The sequence below is a fragment of the Plasmodium fragile genome, assembly GCF_000956335.1.
Source record: "Plasmodium fragile strain nilgiri unplaced genomic scaffold supercont1.24, whole genome shotgun sequence".
In the NCBI taxonomy this organism is placed as follows: Eukaryota; Apicomplexa; class Aconoidasida; order Haemosporida; family Plasmodiidae; genus Plasmodium; species Plasmodium fragile.
The window spans coordinates 73856-95790 of NW_012192604.1; the positions used below are offsets into that span (position 1 = coordinate 73856).

A 21935-nucleotide genomic window follows, 5' to 3' on the forward strand; every position below is an offset into this window, starting at 1 on the left:
CTTGACAGTGTGCGCGCAGCGCAATTACGTGTGCACGGTGTAAAAAAAAAAAAAAAAAAAAAAAAAAAAGAGCAAATAAAAAGCGAATAAAGAAACCAATTGTGGTAAAAAAAAGCTAGCGGGGTCAGGTAAATTTTCCTCACAAGAGCAAAAAGAACAAGAAAAAAAAAAAAATATATATATATATATATATAAATGTTGCTTAAAAAAAGCTAGCTGGGTCAGGCAAAATTTTTGACAAAGACAATTAAACGCGCCACTTAGCTGAAAGGCACAGGGGGACAATCCCAAGTCGCCCAGCACTAATGCTATGCCCTGCGCTGCCCCTAAGTGAAACAACTCGTCGGCAAACCACTGAAGGCGCAATGCAAACCTCCCCATAGAATGGTGATACGCTTAATTTTTAAGTTCAAAAAGTTGTAAATGGCGTCAAAGTCAAAAGTGAAGCTGCTAAATGCGAGAATAATTGTCTTCAAGTGGGTGTCCACCTCGTAACTACCATCTGTGTAGTTGATATAAACTCCTTTTTTAAAGTTATTTAAAAAGGTGTTAATGTGAACAGAATGTTTTAGTCTTTTTTTTTTAAATTGTTCTGGGGATCTCATATCAATAATTATGTAATTATCAAGAGATAATTCGCTCGCCAAGTCTGTGATATATACAAATGGAAACATGGGAAAGTTGCACAGCCTCACAAGATCTTCCCTATTGAATTTCTTTTTAACGTTTTTATTTGTTAACTTGTAGTACACACACTTGGTTCCGCTGCTTTTATTTTTATTTTTTATTTTTGTTTCTTTCCCCATCTTCTTATCTTCACATTGATAATTTGTCACGACATCCGTTTCATAGTGAGCGAACTCACTTAAGTTTTTTATTTTTTTGTTTATCTTGTAATTGTGTAAAAATAATTCACAGTGATGCGCAACGCTTCGCGTTTTTGCCTTGCTATTGTGTGCGTCAACTGTTTCATCTTCCTGCGCGACTGCTGGTGAGAGCAAGTTGGCAAAGTCGGCACTTTCTCCCCACTTGTCATCGTTTAGTTTTTTAAGTTTTATTTTTTCCAGTTCTAATTGTTTATGTTTTAATTTTTCATGCTTTAATATTTCTGTTTCATTTGCCCCTCCCCTTAACGACTTAACAGTTGTCCTACTTACCAAGCCATTTTTAATTAAAGTTGTCCTCTCTTTGGAGGGAGCCTCTGCCGCTACTCCACCGTTGCCGCAGTCCCTACCTACGGAGACACTAGCGCCTTTTTTCCTGTACACCCTAAATGTGTCCCTATGCACGTAATAGCGCACCCAGTTGGCATCGCTGATGAGATAGGGGAGGTAGTTAATATGGGCCCGTTCATTTTCAAGTAGGTTCGTAGTATGATTGGAATTGTTCACGCCTCCATGGGTGTTCGTTTCTTCCCCCAAATCGCTGCCTACCTGAGGAAACTGCATCTGCGACATGGGGCAAGTGCTAAACATATCCATAGAGGTCTTCAAAACAAAATTTAGGTTCACCAAACTAGCTAGCGAAAATATATTCTTCTCAAAATTATCCCTGCACATGTTCATAACAATGTGTCTTTTTAAATAAATTAAAATGCTCAAGCAGACAAAAAAAAGGTAATACCTTGGCTGAGTAAGAATCCTATCAAGTAGCCAAAAAAACTTTTGTGAATCGAAGAAGTTGGAAAATAGGGAACAGACCCAACTATAAACCACCCTTTCAACCTTAATGTCGTTTTTAAAAAAAAATAAAGTCAATTCAGGGGCGTAATAACTTAGCAGGCAATTAAAAGTGAAAGCAAATTCCCTCCACTTGTTCTCACTTGAGTAAAGATCGAGCAAATAATTCTGCACCACCCGCTTGCTGCACTTGTAGCATAAGTAAGTACTATCATAGTAGAGTAGACATAATGGAAGGAGCAAACTTCTTAGGTGTTTATTTCTTACCCCCAATTTTATATTAAGTAGTAGTTCTAGCGTGAGCATTTTTTTTGCAAATTGGGGGCTTCCCACCAAGTCGTTATATCTCCTGCGTTTTTTAAGAAAGTATTCCAATGATAATTTGGCTGTATCGAAGGGGTGGTTATTGGTAGTCCCCTCCTCTGTTTCATCTCCCCCCTCGCAACGTCCATCATTTCTCCCCTCTAGGTCTCCACTACACAGATTAATCTTCCCTTTCTCGTCCAAATTGCCTGGCGAATTCTCTTGTTGCGTCTCCCTGAAGCCCCCCCTCAAATAAGCCTCACAAATTAATCGTCTCATTTTGTCTTTCTTGCCCGATGCCTGCCTCACCAGCAAGCAGTATTTATACCCAAGCAGAGTGAGGTAGGCTACCCCACGCATGTGCCCTGGGAATCCTCTCCTCACCTCTTTCTCTAATTCATCCCTGTTGAGCGGGTCGAAGGTTAGTAATTTCTGCAATTTCACGTGGAGACTATACTGGTAAAGGAAGGAGTGATCCTTCTCGTACACGCATGTCACGTTATTCACTGGGTCGCTTCCACCGTTCTGCACCTTCGAATGAACTAACATATATGCATCCTCCAGCGCGTCGTAAAATTCAACCAGCCTCACCCCCAACACTCTCTTCGCGCTACAATCGTGCAGCGGCAGAGACGTGTATTTCCCTTCAGTGGGAATGTTGAAAAAGAATGAATGGGCTATACCATCCTCGTTAGTTGCTACTTCACCCAAGTGATCTGAACTAACATCTCCATAACGCTGCTCCTGCTTGGCGACCTTTACCCCATCAGACGGGTATGCGCTCGTATGTACCCACTTATTCTGTGCAATTTTGTCTATCGTGAGGACACCCTGGTGAGTGATCCTACCGAGTGTGTTCTTCTTACACATGAGGCGTCTTCTCCCCTTCACACAAAAGGTATATCCATTTGTGCAGGTACCTTTGGTGAACAAGTCACCACGACACTTGACCCTTTTGTAGGTACACCCAAAACTTCCATGACCTCGTGAACACCTTACATTTGAATCCCCTCTGATTAAATGAGAGTACACCTTAAGCACCCCTTGGTATCTCCCCAACAAAAGGAGTTTATAAAAGCTAAAAAAAAATAACTCGTAAAACTGCTTCTTCCTTGTGTAGGCTATGTAAGGCAATCTCAAAATGCTACATGCCTTCTTAACCCCATTTACGTAGAGCAGCTGGTTCAGGTAATCCATTCTATATAGCATCTCAAACCAGAAATGTATGTCCTTGGTCATTATAAAATGTGTGCTCTCCAGTTGGTCTCCCATGACATTGCTTCGGACGTACTCTACTACGTAACGGTTGTAGTGGTTGTAACGGTTGTAATGGGTCGCTTCGAATTTTTTTTCTCCCTTCAAACGGGTTAGACAATTTAATACCGTCTCTCCCTGTTGGGGGGTTATCACCACGTGGCTGCTGTTATCCCTTTTTATGGGGGTTGAATCATCACCTTTGGGGGAAGGCACCGTTTGTGGTTGTTCCCCTCCACACTGCTTCATAACCACGCTCGTGCCTCGAGGCAAAATGGGTGCGCCATCCTCCCGGGGGTAGAAGTATGGATGAGAAAGGAGAGAAGAGGAACCATTCTGCTCACCACCTCGTAAAGACAAACACTTGTGCAAAAGGTTAAAAAAAAAAATCATCTCATTATGTTCACCCCCCTGGTGCATTATTTTCTCCACGTTTTGCTTCAACACGTGTAGAGTGAAAAACTCGGAGAATAATTTTTCCACCCATTTGACAAATGGAACAGTTACGCTGACGTTGACGAGGCGTTCGATGAGGCTCTTCACCACCCGGTAGGTCAGCAGGTTCGCACGCGCGCAGCTCCTCTTCACGCCGTTCTTCCCCGCGACGTTCTTCTTTGCGCTGTCCGCGCCGCCCCGGTAGCGCTGCCTCCCAAATGCACGAAAGAGGACATACACATTCATGTCTAGGAGACTCACCTCGTGTGAAGCGCCCACATCGACCATAAGATGATAAGCCTTCGTGTACAAAAGGAACACAAAGATGGTCTTCACCTTTTCCAATGTGCCTTCCCCTTCTGCTGATTTGTTAATGTAAAGTGAAGTCTCATCACCACCATTGCGTCTTCCACTTGGCTGCGTCCCTTCCTCACTGTCTTTGCACATGCTCTTCAGTGTCCCCACAACTTGGTGAAGTTCATTCAAGCGGGACTTCTTCTCGCATGTGGACTGGCCACAAATGGGTCCACAATTCCTCACAAGGAAATGAAAGTCAAATATGCCATTCACCAACTGCAGGATAATTATCCCCACGCTGAAGATATCAACATGTTTGAACACATCACAGTTGGAAGATCCTTTTTTTTTTCCATTCACATGCACTAAATCGTTGAAAAAGAAAAAGGGGGGGAAGTACAAGGCGTTATTAACAAACCGTTTGTCTGCACAGGGGATACTCATTCGTGTTGGTCTGTTCTTTTTCCCACCGTCTTTTTCTCCCTTCACCTTCACACTGGTCATAGTCTCTGCTTGGGAAGGGGGCAACCACCTCAATGTGCTTTTAAAAAAATTATCACACCGATCACGCCCATCACGCCCATCACACCAGTAGCTACCAAACAAGTACGACACACAGTAATTATGAATCTTTATTTCTCCCTTGGGTGTTACGAGCAGATCCTTCAAGGTCAAATTCAAACATGTTATTTCTTTGGAGTGCAGGTAGTCAATTGCAGAAAGAATTTGCTTAATTATTTGTTTCGTCGTGTGGGCATCGATGAGCTTCCTCCTGGAGATGCTCCCCTGCTGGGAAGAACTCGAGCAATCCTTTTCTCCATTCACTGTTGCTCCATTCAATGTCGCTCCGTTTAGTGCTGCTCCGCTTACCGCCCTCGGGATGCATTTAAAATTGACCACGTCCATTTCTTCCTCGCGTAGCAGATCGTACACGGACAAAGAGTAATACTCAGAGGTTAATACAAAGTCATCTCCCCTTCGACATAAATTGAAGTAACTGCACACATTGGGGTGGTTCAGGCGTTTTACTTTTTCAAATTTGCTTGCGATTGAGCTGTACTTATTTTTGTGCTTTCCTTTTTCTGTCCTCCCATGAGATGGTACGTCTTCTCTTCTTCCTGTTGACCTGACCACCCCAGATGTTTTTTTCCCTTTCCCCATCCCCTCATCAAGGGAGTAGCTTTGAATCCCGAGTAGGAATTCAGACGACTGGCAACGCTGGTGGAACATGTCGACGTAAGGGCAGGGTGGTCGTGGTGGCGGTGACGCAAGGACAACGATCGGGCACTCCTCTGCTCTTCTTGTATGTTATCAAATTGGTGAAAGCTTTACCCAAATCAAATATTCCCCCTTTCCTTCACATACGCAATTGCTCTCTTGGGTTGAACCCCTCGGAGGCAAGCGAACTGGCCAAGTGGCGGTGAAGGGGAGAGGAGTTGTTCGTCGATCTGTTCTTTTTTCCCACCTTTTTGTGTACGATCTCCTTTTTGCTGCTGTGTGGAGTGAGGCCCATGTGTGAGTGCTCCGAATGCTGCCTCCCCCAAGGGAAGGGACATCTCCTGATGGATGCACACCGGAGGAGAGATGGCCAACGGGGGAAATCGGCTTCCGCACCTTAACCAAAAACAAAATAATGCACAGGGGTTAGTACAGGGACAACACGACGATAGTAGCCACCTCTCCCATTAACACATTCGAGCTATCCTTCCCCTTCGTGTGTGTTCCCCTGCTACCGATTATGGGTGATTATTCCCATTTGGCGGGAAAAAAAAAGAAAAGAAAAAGGCGCCCTTCCCCAAACGCACCTTCGCTTCTCCTATGTGTACTTTAAATTATTTTCTCCCTCTGCGAAAATGTCAAAAAAAAAAAAAAAAAATTCAACCAGAAAAAGGAGAAGCCCTCACGCCATCATATTTGCTCTCTACAATTTGTTCGTTCTTTTTTTTTTCTTTTTTTTTTTTTTTTTTGCCTTCCAACTTGTTACAAAGTTGGGGTGTGGGGGTAGTGACACCGTTGAAAGGGGGCACACAAAAAGGGTCACCCCATTAAGGGTCAGAGGTTAGAGGCCAACACCCATAACACTATGCATTTGTACCTACCACACGTGCGTAACCGACTGTGCCTTTTTTCTTTTTTTTTTTTTTTTTGTTGTTCCTCCCTTGCGGCCACCGCTGCATGGACTGATAATCATGCCAACTAGGGCATACACCCGTAGTTCGCCGGTCGCCTATTTGTAACTACGTGTATAAAACACAGCACCTACGCAAGTTGAGGTGGGAGGTGCCTCTCCTTTTCTTTTTCCGATTGCCCCTTCCCCCACCAGGCGGTGTGCTGTTTGGCAAGCCAACTTAAAAAAAAAAAAAGTGCCAAGCGGAAAGGAGAAGAAAAAAAAAAAAAGGTACCCACAAGAAAAATACAAAATTGTACAAAATTGAAGAGCAGTACCTGGCCAGAAAAAAACCAACTGTTACATCCCTTTTTGTATTTCTTTTTATAGGGTGAATTTCAAAGAATTTTTTTTTTTTTTTTTTAACAAAAAAACGCATATGCGGATACAAGTGTACAAATAAAACGCAGTTATTTTTTTTTTTTTTTAGCACATGCTTTGGGATACGTCATTGTTATATGAAAATGCTTTAGCTTAGCCGTTTTTCCTACTCCTTTTACTTTTTCTGACTTTGTTTTTCCCCTTTTTGTGTTCCCGATTTTGTGTTTCCCCTATTGTTTTTTTTTTTTTTTTTTTCCTACTGGTCAGGCTAACATTCTTTTCACTATCCCACCCACACGCGCCCCCCCCCCCTTCCATTTTGCTTTTACAAGCGTGGCGTAAATGAGCTGCCCAATGTTAACTGCGACTTTTAGCATTGTGTAATTGTTTCCACGGCTAATTGCGCCATCCCTTTTCATTTCCCCTCCCCCGTTCGCTTGCCTATATAACGTAACGTTCTTCATGAGGCTTGTTCAGGTAGGCTCGTCGCGCTAGTGTAGAAACCCCCTGCATGTGCGCAGACCAACTACCTTACCTGTTCTCGCCACGTGACAACTTCACACACTGTCGAATTGGCTTCGAGCATGTGGCCACCGCACCCCCTTTTGGTGACTCCCCCAAAGAATATCATTTTCCGCCCCCCCCCCACGTATAGGTCCCCATAAAGGATGAGTGCTTGACCCCTAATGATGAAGCTTGAATGATATACAAAACAAAACACCATTGCAAATAAGTGAAAATATAATTCTGATCAAAAGGGGGGCATTTCCCCATTCCATTCGATATACTTTTTCTACCACGTGCACGTAGCTACGGGTTGATTAGGCTGGGAGCAACGCGCACACAGGGTCGCAGCCGAAGCAGCAGTGCAGGCCGTCGCCGCAGTAGACGCAGCCGCCGCGCATAGGCGAAGCCATCCGGAGCCCCCCCCATAAATGGAAAACCCGCGGAGGAAAAATGTGGCTTAAAAATATTTACTCGAGAACGGAAGAAACGGAGAAAAATGGAGGACAAGAAGACGCAATTGATTATGAGGAAGAGGAGCAACACAAGAGAGACGATGGTGCGAGTGGTGAGGAGGATGACTCTGCGGGGGGTAGGGAGGACGGTCCTGCGAACCGTGAAGACAATGCTGCAAACCGTGAAGACGCCTCTGATCAGGAGGAGTGCCCCCTGGACGATGACCAAGTGAATGAAAAAATTGAAGACATAATAAAAAACATGTCATCTGATGAGGAAGAAGAAGGAGAAGTGGTGGAGGACGAAATACCATATGATCGAATTGAAACAAATAATGAATTAAACAAAGAAGTGATTCTCCTCAACTTTTACGCAGACATGTCAAGTCACAGGTTATCTTCCCTCATGAGTATCTTCGGCAAGGTCAGAAATTCCTTCATAGACGACAACGAGGGGGTTCACGTTATTTTTAATTCACTTAAGAGTTCCAAACGGGCAAAGGAATTACTGGACAATGTAAAAATTAAAAATAGGAGAATACAAGTTGTGTACGGGACATATGAGGAAAGGAGGGATGATGCGAGGATGGGGGGTGCAGCTGGACCAGGGGAAGACCCATCTGATACAGGGCAAATGAGAGGAACTCTTAACGATGCCTCCTCCACTTCTTATCACGACAAATTAGGGAACCCTAAAAATGGAAAGACACCCGTAAAGCTATATAAAAATAGGAAGTATTACCTGAACACGGCTCCCACACATGTTCAAAATGGCCAGCTCAACAATTACACATATAATAATCAAGTGAAAGGTATGGTACCACATGGGAAGACGAATACGTACTTTGTCCCACCATCCTCCAGTGCAAATATGATAAACGAATTCGTTCCTCCATCCGACATGACCTTCAGTCAACAGGATAATGCACCCATGAACAACAACCTGCACAACCACCTGCACAACAACCTGCACAACCGCACCAGGGGACCCATGCCAAATAACAAACACCATCCGGATCAGGCCCCCCTGCATGATATGCCAAATTTCAATAATGTCGTAAATTATGTGCAGCCCCCTCCACCTCCTCCCCCAACATCGCGCACGCTATATAACCAGTCCTTCAGTGAATCGGGGAGAGGTAGTGGCCAAATGGAACCCTACCCTCATTATACCCACCCGAACAACCCACACCACACGTCCTCTCACCTAGGCAATGAAGGAAATGTGAATAGAATGCCAAACAACCAGCTACTATCCCCTCACGTGAAGAGAAAAAATATAACGGAAAATTTTCCCAACACATATATTTCAAGTGTATATAAAAAAAACAGTTTTGATTCTCCCCCTGGAAATACTCCTTACGTGTCCTACCCCAATCAACCTCCCACGTCTAGTAGAAACATGCACATGAAGGGAGTGCCTCCCCCGCCTCACCATATTGGCAACTCCACTCACGGTGAAACAAGTATGATCAATGTTGTTGGAGGAAACCATCCCCCTCCTCCAATAATCCCCCGTTCAAGAGAAATGCCTACCTCTACCACAGGGCCCCTCTACAATAATAGCTTTAACAAATCTCATCCCAATAATGAGCAGTACCATGGTGGCAACCACCCCAACGGTGAGGAGTACCCCATGGCCCACGGGCTTTATAACAACTATGAGGAGTACGCCACAACCCACGGGCTTTATAACAACTACGAAGAGTATGCCCCTCACTCTGCACACACAATGAAACCTTCGAAGCTTGTAAAGTATGGAAAAACAGGTAAACATAATAAACACCAGAACCTAGTGCTCACATCTGAAAGGGAAGCGAATCATTACGAGGAGCCAGTAGAGTATACCCCATTTAATGAGGACAACCCCTTTGGTATCAGTGAAGAAAATCAAATGGTAGATAATCCTACCTGGAATGACAGGAAAATAAAACAGGTTCTAAAATGGGATCAAGATGCATCTGTGGAAAAGAATCACCTCGATTTTGTAGAATCATTTGGATGTACCAAAGTTTATAATCGGTACTTACTCGTAACCAACATGCCGGACCACTTGGATAATGAAAACAAAGTCAAGGAACACATCAACGAGTTATTTTCGAGCGAAAAAATGCGCTGCTTCTGTGTGGAGGTCTCTCTCTTTGTCTGTATGGAAGTGGACGAGGAAAGGTTCTTCAAGAATGCTATCCAGGGGGAGCATGATGCACCCAACGAGGAGGCCAACCCGGAAGAGGCGCCCATCAAGGGGGAGGAGATCAACCCGGACGATGCAGCCGTCAAGGGGGAAGAAGCCAACCCGGAAGAGGAACCCCTCAAGGGGGAAGAAGTTGCACCCATTAAAGGGGAAGAAGATGCACCCAACGAGGAAGCGGGGGAACAGCCCAAGAGGGGCGGCAAGCGCAAGGGCGCGAAGAAGGCGGTCGCACCCAAGCCGAGGAAGAAGAGAGGGAAGGCCAAGAACAAGGCTGATGAGGCGGAGCAGGCGGAGGAAGTGGAACAGGTGGAACAAGTAGAGAAGGCTGATGAGGCGGAAAAGACCGAGCAGACGGAGAAGACGGAAAAGACAGAACAAACAGAACAAACGCAGCAGGTAGTGAAAGCGAAACAGACGGATGAAGCGGGTGCGGCGAGCGGGAAGCGGTACGCCCACCTGACCTTCCGAACCATCAGGAATTGCGTGGAGGCGAAAAAGGTGCTGGAAAAAAATAATTTTAAGGTGACCTTCTCCTGCCCTAGCAAAGCAAACGTCTGTCTCTGGGTAGGAAATCTGTTAAGAAATTATTTTATCAACACAGCTAACATACTTAAGAGCATGTTCACACATTTCGGTTCTGTGAAAAGCGTCAAGTACGTCTTCGAGAAGAATTGTCTCTTCATTCAATATGCCTCTGTGGCTGATGCGATAAAGGCGAGGAACCACATGTATGGACTACAAGTATCTAATAATACCATGCTTAACCTAGACTTCTCTTCTCTTGTGGAGGAGGGGGACGGGAAACAACACAAGGTCAGCTTTACTCGAAAGAGGTTGTTAGATGCACTTGCATACGACAATGGGAAAATGAAACAGAGGTTAGAGTCCACCATGAAAAAGAGAAACACGGGTTTTATCGACTCAAAGGTGATGCATCTGTTGAGGAAGGAAGGAAATCATGACGGTAATATAGCAGAAGTGCGCCTTAAAAGACATGCAACAGACAAGGGGGATGATTATAATGTGAAGAGAAGACCCAACATGTATGGAAGAAATCGTTCCCCTAGCACATCCATGTATAGGAGGAAGTACAGATCTTCTGCCAGGGACTTTTATCCCAACAGTAACACAGCATATGACAAAACACGTGATGCGGGAGGTGGTTATTCAAAATGTGATAAAAGAGAAGCAAGACGGTCTTCCAAAAGGAAGGGAACGATCGCAGCAGATGATTATTCTAACCACCGTCACGACCACCACGACCGTCACCACCATCATGATGATCATCATCATAGAAGGCACAAGAGGAGAAGAAGCAAAAGCAGCAAAAGCATGGACGGTGCTGATGGCCCTGGGTATAACTCTCGAGGGGAAGAAGAAGCAGGCTCCACCAACCGACACCACGCGCAACAGAACACAGACAGCGACTTTAACAGCCTCGACGGCATCGAGCTCAACGACTATAACGAAATTCAAAAAACAGTTTCCTTTTATGTGAACCAAAAGTACAAGTGCGACTTTATCTCCAACTTTTATGACGGCAACCCGGAGCTGAAGATGTGAGTCGGCGTGACATGGCATGACGTGACGTGACATAAGAGGAGCGTTGCTCCGTTAGTCCGCCGCGTTCATTTTCCTGTCTGCACATTTTCCTCCGCACATTATATGTAATCTCCGTTTGTTCCCCACAGCTACCCCAAGCTCAACGTCGAGACAAAGAGCGACGTGCAGAATCTCATGAACATCCGCAACTCCTGCACCGATTACTCCATCTGGCAGTTGGGGCCAAGTAAAAGGGAGAGCAGATTGTCGTCACATGTGCGGAGCGGCTTGTCTAGTTGCAGCGGCAACGAAGCATACACACCCATTCATCTTCTTAACGTAAAAACCTCCCCCCCGTTTTTCCCGCAGCCGTCAAGCAGAAGAAGAAGTTCCTGCACATCTGTGAGCACTTCAGCAAGAAGAAAAACATCCCCGTTATCATTGACAATAATTTGACCATCTTTATCGTCCCCATGAAGGAGGACTACCTCAAGGACCTCGGGGTGAGTGTACAAATGGGTGAAGCGGCGACGTGGCAAAGCAGCGCGGAGCGATCATCCTGCCAAGGGTGAAAGATCGACCGTGGTACACCCCCTTTCGTCGCGCCCACGCAACGGATCCACTCATTCACACCGCCCCTACCCCCACTGCAGATCGACAACCCGGACTTCATGTACGCCTTTGTCCTCCAAACGAAGAAAAACTAGCACAGCGGGACGGGAACCCCCCTTTTTTTTTTTTTTTTTTTACCTCATATAATTCATTTGTTTCACGATACACATTTTTATTTTATATTTTTTTTTTTATGTACCTTTTGAAGATTTAAAAATGTAATTAACAATGAGAAAAAAAAAAAAAAAAAAAAAAAAGGCAAAAAAAATAGGGAGCAAAAATGAAAAAAAAAAAAAATGTAGTGGTAAAACACTGAACAAAAAAGACACTTTTTTTTTTTTTTACCCCCATTTTTATTGTCTCTTCTCTCGCTACAAGGTCGCTTTAAAAAAATTTTTCAAATGATGTATTTTTCCTCGCCTCGTCAACAATACGTTGTATTCGAAGTGAACCTTGCTCGCGGCGCATGGAGGCAATTCTCTCCGTAGGGGGGAGAAGGGGGCGGGCGGACACCTCCTCTCATTCCTTCTTCGCGTCACCTCCCACGCATGGTCTTCATCACATCACATAACTTTTTTAATTTCTACCGGGACGACAATGTTCTTACTCACAACACCATTTATGAATGTATCACATGAAGTCAATTTTTTTATGTTGTCCTCTAGGTTGTTCTGGTAGCTGTGGAAATTGTAATTCTCTACAGAAGGGGGAGTGTGCGTGTGTGTGTGTGTGTGGAGGTACTCAGTACGATGTGTGTGGGTGTGGCACAGTTCGTATGGGCCACGTGCCCCGACGCAACACTCCCTCTCTCTCTTTTTATACCATTCATGACGACGGCATATATCACGTCCACCACGTTGTAGGAGTTTATCCTCTCGGAGAGATCCAGCGGTCTGCACAAAAAAAGGGGAAGCGATACGGGTGATGCGGTTGAGGCAGAATGGTGAAATGACTCTGCTTACACGGAACGTATACGACGGCGCGCCACTTACTTCGACTTGAGTGCGAAGATGCACTGCTGGAGCGTTTTCACAATGTTGCTGTTCAGCGCCTTGCAGTCCTCGTTGTACTTGTCTTCCTCGTCGACGCTCTCCACCTTCACCTGGACGATGCCGTGGAGGAGCGAAGCGAACGTGAACGCCTCCTCCAGGTTTATCTGCCGGTGGGAAAAAAAAAAAAAAAAAGCGCCATAATGAGCGGTGCACAATGGGCGGCGCACAACGCTACGCATGTCACTAAATACGTCGCTACGCACAACGTTACGCACGCTGCGCACTACATCGCGCCGCTACTCGCTAATCGCCTCTGGCACTCACGTAAAGGTAGAGCCAGAACGGGTGGGGACAAATCTGCTGGGACAAAACGATGGTCTTGAAAATGACCACGTGCTGGTTGTAATCGAAATAGGTGTTGGACAGACAGAGGAAGCACTTGAGCAGATGCTTGTACTGGCTCAGGACATTATTCAGGATGATACTACAGTACTCTGCTTCCTCCACCAGGTACATGAGGGCCTCTTTGTTTGGCTTGGCCGTGGCGACCTCCGCCTTCTGTTGAAAATTCGGCTCATTCGCGTTGCCATGTCGCTGATGCAGAGTGTTCGCGTTGCCGTTGACCAAGTTGGCACTCTCCCGGTTCGTGTACCTCTGCAGGCGTCTGTTAACCACCTCGAGGAGTTTATATTTAACAATTTCAAGTTGCACCTTCCACTCCACACCAACATGATTATCGCTGCAGTAGTACGAGTAGCTCTCCATATTTTTTTTCACAAGGTGCACGTTCTTTCTCCTCTTCTGTCTTTCATCATCTTGAAGACTGTTCACCTTTAGCGAGTAGCTTTCCCTGTCGTGTCGTTTATTCCAGATGTGATGGTACAGGTTGTCGCTGCTTATATACTTGTAGTATGTGGTCAAGGTGATGTCCTTAAAATTCACAAAGGAGTTCATTTGTATCTTGTAAGGCCGGAAAAGTTTAATATACTTTCTACTTGCCTCAGCGGAAGTACATCCAAGGGTACCCACTCCTCCGTTTTCTCCACCCAAGAGGTGCATTTTATTAGCAATCAGGTGCTTCATATTTTTTATCTTCACTGGGGATGAAACAATATAATTGTCCGCCTCCCTTTGTACCCCCACATTACTCATATTACAAAAAATAATATCCACGGTTATGTTATAAGGCCAGGCAGAATTCATGTCTTCCTCAGACACATGGCTGTTCAAAATCGTTGCATTCCTCTTCCCCTTCCTCGTCCTAAAACTGTTTTTCAATTTACACTCCCGTTCGTACAGATCACTTATTTCATACAAGTTGTGAGTCATCCCCTTTCTCAGGTACTCTCCATCCTGTGCAGGACCTGACCCATGGGTGTTATTAGCAGCTGTTATGCTGGAAACAGCCATCCCGTTTGCAACACCGCTTGTCGTTTCACCCTTGTGCTGCTGCTGCTGTTGCTGCTGATGCTGCTGATGCTGCTGCTGCGCCGCTTCCCCCCCGTTGAACACATGCTCCTCCCTGTTCTGACCCAACCGATTCATCACAACGTCTCCCTCGTGAAGGAAAAACGAATCCACACCCCGGTAATCATACAAAGTGGAAAAATTGAAGTAATTAAAATTCAGTAGCTCAAAATTAATACCATACTTATTAAAGTTATTAATGACCAACCCCTTAACCAGTTCTATACTCTTCAGCTCCTCCATCTTCCTCTTGTATAAATTAATTAAATGAATCTCTTGTTTCCTTAAAGACCCTTCATTATATATATTCTTCAATTTGGTTAGTTCCATGGTCATCGCTTCAATTTTTTTCATTTTTTTACTCAACACATTATCCTGCTTGGCTAATAAATTCTTTTTCTCCTTTACCTTGGTCTCCATTTTACCATTATATTTCTTCAGCGTTTCAATTGCTTTTTTCGTTCTACTACACTTGAGTTGTGTGACTTCATACTTTAGAATAGCGTCGTCCAATTTCACACTCACATTATTCAGGTGATTAATTTTGCCAACGAAGGAAAACATCATGTCTCGTATGTGTTCATACAGATGCATCAGGTTCATTAAATTTCTTTTGTTACTCTTTAGCTCCTTGAGCGAGTATATCCTACACCTTCTCACAATTGCTAATGTCATTTGCTTTATCATTTCTTGCTTTTTTATTAAATTTTCGTTTAACTTTTTTTTCAGTTGCTGCTTTTGTTCTGTCCATTCTCGTCGCGTCTGTTCTTGCCTGTTCCTCTCCTCCGCGTCGTCCACCTCATGCTGCGTTTCGTCGTCCTGATGCATCGCTTCCTCCCCCTCGTGGGCCGCTTCCTCCACCTCATGCGCAGCTTCTTCCCCCCTGTAGGGTCCCATGTCGGCGCTGTGGGAGGCTTCTTCCTCCTCTGCCAAATTCAAACCACCCTCCACGAAGAACCCCTCTCCCACATCCTCCTCACCCCGCGCAACCTCGTCATATACATACTTCTTATAATTCCCCTCGTCTGAATTGGCCCTTGCGTGCTTGCCCAACTCATGCAGGTCGTCGCTGGACCCTCCCCCAAAGCCTCCCTGGTCGATGTGCGTAGTGTATCTCCCTCGGGCCTTCAATTGTGTAGCCTCCCCCAACGCCACCTGCACATGGTCCTCGTCCCCTGCATAAAGTTCACCGTAACATCCTTCCTCCGTGTATTGCTCGCCTCCCGCCCGATTAAACAGTTTCGCCTTTTGAAGCATCGCTTCCTTGTCCTCCTCCGCTTCCTCCACTTCGTCCATGTCGCCCATGTCATCCTCTTCTGCGCCCGTCCCCGGAAGCTCCTTCAACCTGCAGTGCTTGCCTTCTTCCTGCCCCACTTCATCATTCGCCACCACGCTCATCCTACTCGCGGAGCCCACTTGGGTCTTCCCACCCGTCTCTCCCCTCTCGCTTAGGCTCTTCCTGTTCCTGAACTTCGCTTGCGCCTCATCGTCCCTGGCATGCATATTCACGCTGTAGCTAGCTCTCCTGTTCGCTTTGGCTACCTTAAAACTGTTGTGCTGTACCTCCTTGGGGACTGCCCCTATGTTTATCGTTTCCCTCTGGGTGCCATGCCTACGTTCAGCGAACGGTCTCCAAATGGGTTCATCCCGCTTGTTCCGCTGCTGCATCCCCTGCGTCTCTCCTTCCAAGTGACCTGCATTTGCCGCATGACGCTCACCATCCTTTACATTTCCGCTCTCACCTGCATTCTCGTTTCCCTTGTCCCCCTCAGACAAACTGTCCTGTGTGGTGACCCCCCTCGTGTGTTCGCTCCGCCTATGCGTGGACGCCCTGTACTGTATTGTGACGTTTTCCTTTGGCGCCACTGCTTCATCGGTGGGAAGCCTCTCCAGGATGGACTTTCTACCCGCAGTGCCCACCTGAGTGTCCTGTCTCACTTCCTCCTCCTTACACTGCCCTTCTGCACTGTTCGCATTGTTCGCGTCCAACGGGTCTTCCTCCACCTCCTCCCCGCTTCTACCTATCCCCTGCTCTTCCTTCACCCTGTAGCTGGTCGTAGCCCCCTCAACTTCATCTCCATCTACACCCTTCTGTGATTCGCCTCCCCCCTTGGAATGCTGGCTGGGAGCCCTCTCATACACATCCTCGCTGCCCACCCGACCGTAGCTTTTAAACTCCCTAGAGTCGCTAAGTAGGCTATAGTTTAAAAAATCCTCCTCTTTTATTTGGTCAATATCGGTGGTTAGCAATTTATGTAGGACGTCATCATCATGGTCCTCTTTCTTCTCCTCTTCCTCCCCCTTCTCCTTGCTTCTATCTAGGTGAGTACTCTTTTTAATGTTCGCCCCTTGGAATCTATTCTTAATAGGGGATAAACGAGCTGACTGGACCATATCCACAGAGGTCTTCGTTTTAAATCGCATCGATTCGGAGGACAGTCTCCTCATGAAATCGTTAGGTGCATTTCCATCGACCGGGTACTCAATAGAATTTCTTTTTGCACCGTTAAGACTATCATACCTATACAGTAGCTCATCAATTGGTGATTTATCCATACAGCTAGCCAAATTGTGCTGAAATGTATCGACCTTTTCCTTGTCAGAACTAGAACCGTTAGATGCACTTTTCTGTTTCATTTCGGAATTATTAGAATCGCTAGAAATTCTAGTAAACTGTGTTAGATGTAAAGGTGATACTTTTTCCTTGTCATCAAAAACGGCAATAGATCTATGGGAAAACTGCACCGACTTCTTTCGTGCACTAATATTCTCAGGGGGGACTACTTCCTTTATCGGGGACAGAGAATTGCTCATCTTTAGGATCCCTTTCTTTGGCGTCTCATTGTTTAGCCTTATCTTCCTAGACGTGCTGATTCTGCTCTCCCATAAAGAGTAGCTACCATTGGACAATCTGCTGTTATTCAATGAATCGTCATTTCCAAAATTGAGGTCGACACTAATTTTCTTGTCTAGGGATGTTCTTTTTAAAAACTCAGAGTCACTTGCGTATCCTCCGTCCATCATATCTTCATTTGATTTGTCACTCATGTGACTCTTTTCCCCACTGTTTAGTAGGAAGCCCCTTTTCAGTTTATCTAGCTCCTCCTCGAGCACGTCAATGGAGCGTCTCCCACTTCGTGCACCACTTTGTACACCACTTCGCGGATCCCCCATCTCGCCCCCCTTGTCCGGGTCGACCTCCGAGCTGCCCTCCACCTTCGACGGGGACGGCGTTATCAAGTCACTATCATACGCATTATCCGTGCGCGAAAGCGAAGCATGAAATATCTCATTCCCACCAGAGGTGTAATTTTGCGACCACCTCTTCCCATTGTCGTCCGTTACACTTAAATTAAAAATGGAAGAGTTACGCATGTTACCCAGTGACAAGTGACTGTCTCTCCTGCGACTAGACTTTGAATTCAAATTCGTAAAATGAGAATCCTCCTTGAACTGAAAATCATCGTTGAGGAAACTCAATTGAGAATATCGAGGCAGATTATTCTTCTGTTGGGAATTCCTCCCGAGATTGAAATCAACACCTAATTTATCTCCTTCATCCAGGTCGCGTCCTCCATGCAGGTCACCACCTCCCATCAGCTCCCTAAACTCCTTAGACGTCATTTCCTTTAGCTCCCCCATGTTAGTCATCTTTTCCAGCTCCTTGTCCATGTCCTTTAACTCACTCTCACCTATCCCCTCACAACTTAGCAGGTGATAATCGTCGATGCTCCCGAGGGAATCTCCTCTCGTATGGACTCCTTGCTCATCCTGCCTGCTCGTCCCTTCTGTACCTTCCTTTCCATGCTTACTTTGCGCGTCCTGGGTTCCCATTTTGTCTCACTCGCACCGCCCTGGCGTACGTCGCAAAGAAGCAGTGTCCTGCCCAGGGATGGTGACGTGGGGTACAACACTAACCAGTGTGTAATGAACGGATAAACCCGCGCAGTTTAATACGACTTCCCTCTGTTACACAAATGTGCAGGTTGAGCACGTACCTACGCGCGATTCCTTTATCTGTTCAAATGGGGGGATACAAATTGCAAATTAAAAAAAATCCTTCGTATACGTCAAAATTGCCTGAACTGTGCAGGTAAAAAAAAAAAAAAAAATGGCTAGTTAACAAACCAAGGGCGCTGCGTTATTGCGGAGGTCAAAAATGGCGCAATGCTTTTTTTTCCCCTTCTCTCCACACCTGGAAATTTACACGCAGGTAAACTTCCCCACTTTTTTTGTATCACTCGGGAAGGAGAAAAGTTTGACTCAGAATTGGCGAGAAATGAACATGTGCCAGGTGTTACCGGATGGCCGCCGCGCTTTCTCACCTCTTTTGTCTTTCGTGTGGGGAGAAGCGAACGCGCCAAAAACTTGTGCGTAGCTCTTCGTCACTCAGCCATGCTTCGCGCTGTGCCACTTTGCCACTACAAGTTTTTCCTCATTAATGTATCTGTGCAGTTCTGTTTGCATTTTTTTTTTTTTTTCCAATTCATTTTGCAATTCACTTTGCAATGCAGTTTGCATTTCACTGTGCAATTTTGTTCGCTATATTTTTTTTTGCATTTTTTTTTTTTTTTTTTTTTCCTTCCTCGCAATTGCAAGCGCGAGAATACACCCCTGCGCTAAGCCGTTTTTCCAACACTCGGTCTGCCCCACGTGCACATGTGTACGTATTCGTCCCCCGGTTGTACGAAAGCGGGACGACACCTAATTTCCTCGCCCTGCCGCCCCGGAAAAGCCTATTTTTAAGTGTTTCCCTTTATTTTCCTCCACACCCCGTATGCAACTATATCATGCGAAGGGCAATTATGCAAGTGGCACTTTTTCGCACCTCTCAGGGGGGGACATAAATATCCCTCGGTCCAGTTAAGTCAAAATGGGCAGTGGCCCCCAGGGGACACACGTCAACGTGCTGGCCACACCAAACGGAGAAAATAAAGCACACAAAAAATGGAAAACAAAAAATGAAAAATAAAAAATGAAAAATGAAAAACAAAAAAACAATCGACGCATCGTATGAAATGCAGACGCAACTTTAGCGAGCGATACCCATGAATAGAGCTCGCGTGAACCCCGCTGCGGTCCCGTTTTGTTCGCTTCTCAAATGACGATTGCTTCCCTGTCACACAGACGACAACGCACACACAATCACTTTACCCTCTGCGGAGGGACATACACGATGAGCCCATCATACGCAGCGATCACTTCCCTTTCCCCATCGCAACCTGTATCAGTGGTGCTAGAGCAGTCAGGGCCATCTTTACTCTCCCCTTGAGAGATCCCTCCAAAGGACTCCTCTGCCTCCCTCTCGATTTTACGCATGACGCTGATGTTCTTCAATTTGTTGTCTCCAATATACCTCTGGGAGAAGTGCGTTAGAATAAGTTTCTTGGCGTTTATTTTTTTCGCAAATGTCCCCGCCATGTTTGCCGTGGAGTGCCCCCGCTCGGCAATTATTTTGTTGTACTTTTTCACCAGCCCGGGGGGCACCTGCTTGGAGGAGCTCTTCGCCGCGTTATCGCTGACAGAAGCGGTGGCACCCCTGTCCGGGACGTCGTTGCGCATGAGAGCTTCCCCCCCATGCACACCACTTGGCAGGGGCGGCCCCACGTGATCCTCACACAGCCCATCCGGAGCAGCGACGCCCTGGTCAGTTAAGTCGATCAAGCTGTTTGTCGCCTCATGTATCAACACATCCGCATCGGTGGCAAATTGCTCCAAGCTGGATGCATCATAGGTGTCCTGGCACACAACGATCTTCCTCCCCCTGTACACCTCCTTATAAGCATTCCCATACGTAAGCTGCGTTTTGTCCGGAAACACCACAACGTCCCCATCGTTCATTTTTCGTATGACATGTTCATATATTTTATAAGGGATGTACTCCAACTTTTCGCATTTCTTCAATTCATTATAATTTTTTTTAATAAGCTCATCTATGTAGGGTGCATTGAACTTGCTCTCGACGTTCAACTCCCGTATGACGTACCCGATGGTGGGCACAGTGTGCTTTATGGGGAAGCCCAACACTTCTAAGTAGTCATTTCGCAACACTGTATACATGTTGTGCTCGTTCGGCAGGATGAACTCCACGTCATCCCGTTTTTTTCGTCCAGCAGTGATTAATTCTTTTCCCGGGGGGGGAGTCATTTTTGCAGAGTGCACTGCTGCCCCCCCCTTCAACTCGTACACGAAAAACTTAGCCATTCGCTTCGAGTACGTCGAGCTGAACGTGTTCCTCAAGAAGCGGTGAGTCCCTTCAGGACCATAAATATTAATCGTGTTCGAATTTCTTAACATGGTCAGCACGGAAATAATCCCCAAGCAGTGATCTCCATGCAAGTGTGTAAGGAAAATATTTTTTATTTTGCTAATTTTTATGCTTGCCCTTTGTAAAGCAATGAATGTGTTTTCACCACAGTCAAATAGGAATGCCTCATTGCATTTTTTCTTTGTCGTTTGGAGGAGAAAGGATGATGTGCCTCTGTTCGTTGAGGGGTACATGGACCCTGTCCCCAAAAAAATTAATTTCCAATTACTCCTCCTTTCACTTCCATCCTCGAAACTGTTCCGCTTCACCTTCACATCGCCCGTTTCTTCGTCTAGGTATATTGCGTCCATTCTTACCTTATGCTCCTGTGAAAGCTTCATGATTGCTTCCTTCAAGAGCAGCAATTTTTTTGCCACGCCCCTCACCTCATCCTGTCGTTGGAGAGCGGCCTGCCCACTAGTAGTACCTCCACAGGGAGAACCCGCCAATGGGCCAGTCCCCACAGGGACAATTCCCTCCCCGCGTAACAACAGCATTGCGACGTAATTGCGAAATTCCTTGTCCAACGAATCGACCTTCCCTGCAGACTCTACAATGGTCAAGGGAATCATTCCCTGATCCACGATCTCTCCAATCAGATCGGTATAAATTTTTACTCGCTCCTCATTAAAATGAAAATTTCGCATTCCCTCTAACAGCATCTCTACCTCTTCCGGGCACTGTCCATCCGCTTGAACCTTTTTCTTCTTCTTCGTCTCAACAGTGGAGCCCCCCTCCACAGGGACACTGCCTACCACCTGGAGAGCATCAAACAGGTTCCTGTTGATGTAGAGAAGCCTGTCCACTCCACTTCTTACCAAAGCAAACCTCTTCTCCCTTATGTCCATCTGCTCTGAACACAGTTCCCCCGTCTGGGGGTCACCCCCACGTGATGTAATCGCTCCACCACGTGATGTGATGGCCCCCCTTTCGCAGGTCAACCCATCATGGTCTGCAAGTCTCGGCTCTGCAAACAGGTAGGCCTTCTTCACACAATGTGCATCACTCCCGCTGCTAAACTTCTGGCTCCCCGTTTCAGCACACCTCTTCGTCTTATCCCTCCTCCTCAGTGACAGTCGCCCAAACGTATAAGCGTCACGGGGGTACTGTTGTCCCAGGTAGGCAGGACTCTTTCCTCTTTGCAAGGTACACGTCAGTGAAAAGTTAAACAGGGAAAATATGACCAAATGGTACAAAAAAAAAAATGACATATTTTACATTTCTCAAGATCAGCCTTGTTATTTCTTCACCTTCAATGACAGTTTTTTTTTTTTTTTTTTCGCTGTTCATTGTTATCCTTTTTCACATATGCTTCTTCCCCCCATTTTGTATTGGCCCCCCTTTTTAATGGCGTATAGCAGTGTGGCGGAAAAAACACCTTCTCCCACTCCTCTTGTTTTTTTTTT

At 45.9% G+C, this 21935-nt stretch overlaps 4 protein-coding genes across 4 annotated transcripts; 1 reads left to right on the forward strand and 3 right to left on the reverse strand.

Moving 5' to 3' along the window:
- Window positions 1-326: 326 nt before the first annotated feature.
- Window positions 327-5198, reverse strand: AK88_02450 (serine/threonine protein kinase; the record flags this gene model as incomplete). Its single annotated transcript, XM_012480075.1, has 1 exon — window positions 327-5198. The coding sequence occupies one exon, from the start codon at window positions 5196-5198 to the stop codon at window positions 327-329; it is 4872 nt and encodes a 1623-aa protein (XP_012335498.1).
- A 2215-nt stretch (window positions 5199-7413) lies between these two features.
- AK88_02451 (uncharacterized protein) lies at window positions 7414-11858 on the forward strand (the record flags this gene model as incomplete). The annotated part of the gene is made up of 4 exons (XM_012480076.1): window positions 7414-11168; window positions 11301-11398; window positions 11521-11654; window positions 11805-11858. 4 exons carry the CDS (start codon window positions 7414-7416, stop codon window positions 11856-11858), a joined length of 4041 nt encoding a protein of 1346 aa, XP_012335499.1.
- Window positions 11859-12326: 468 nt separating this feature from the next.
- On the reverse strand, window positions 12327-18056 carry AK88_02452 (uncharacterized protein; the record flags this gene model as incomplete). The annotated part of the gene is made up of 4 exons (XM_012480077.1): window positions 12327-12460; window positions 12586-12656; window positions 12756-12919; window positions 13080-18056. 4 exons carry the CDS (start codon window positions 18054-18056, stop codon window positions 12327-12329), a joined length of 5346 nt encoding a protein of 1781 aa, XP_012335500.1.
- Window positions 18057-19367: 1311 nt separating this feature from the next.
- Window positions 19368-21740, reverse strand: AK88_02453 (uncharacterized protein; the record flags this gene model as incomplete). Its single annotated transcript, XM_012480078.1, has 1 exon — window positions 19368-21740. The coding sequence occupies one exon, from the start codon at window positions 21738-21740 to the stop codon at window positions 19368-19370; it is 2373 nt and encodes a 790-aa protein (XP_012335501.1).
- Between the last annotated feature and the right edge of the window lie 195 nt (window positions 21741-21935).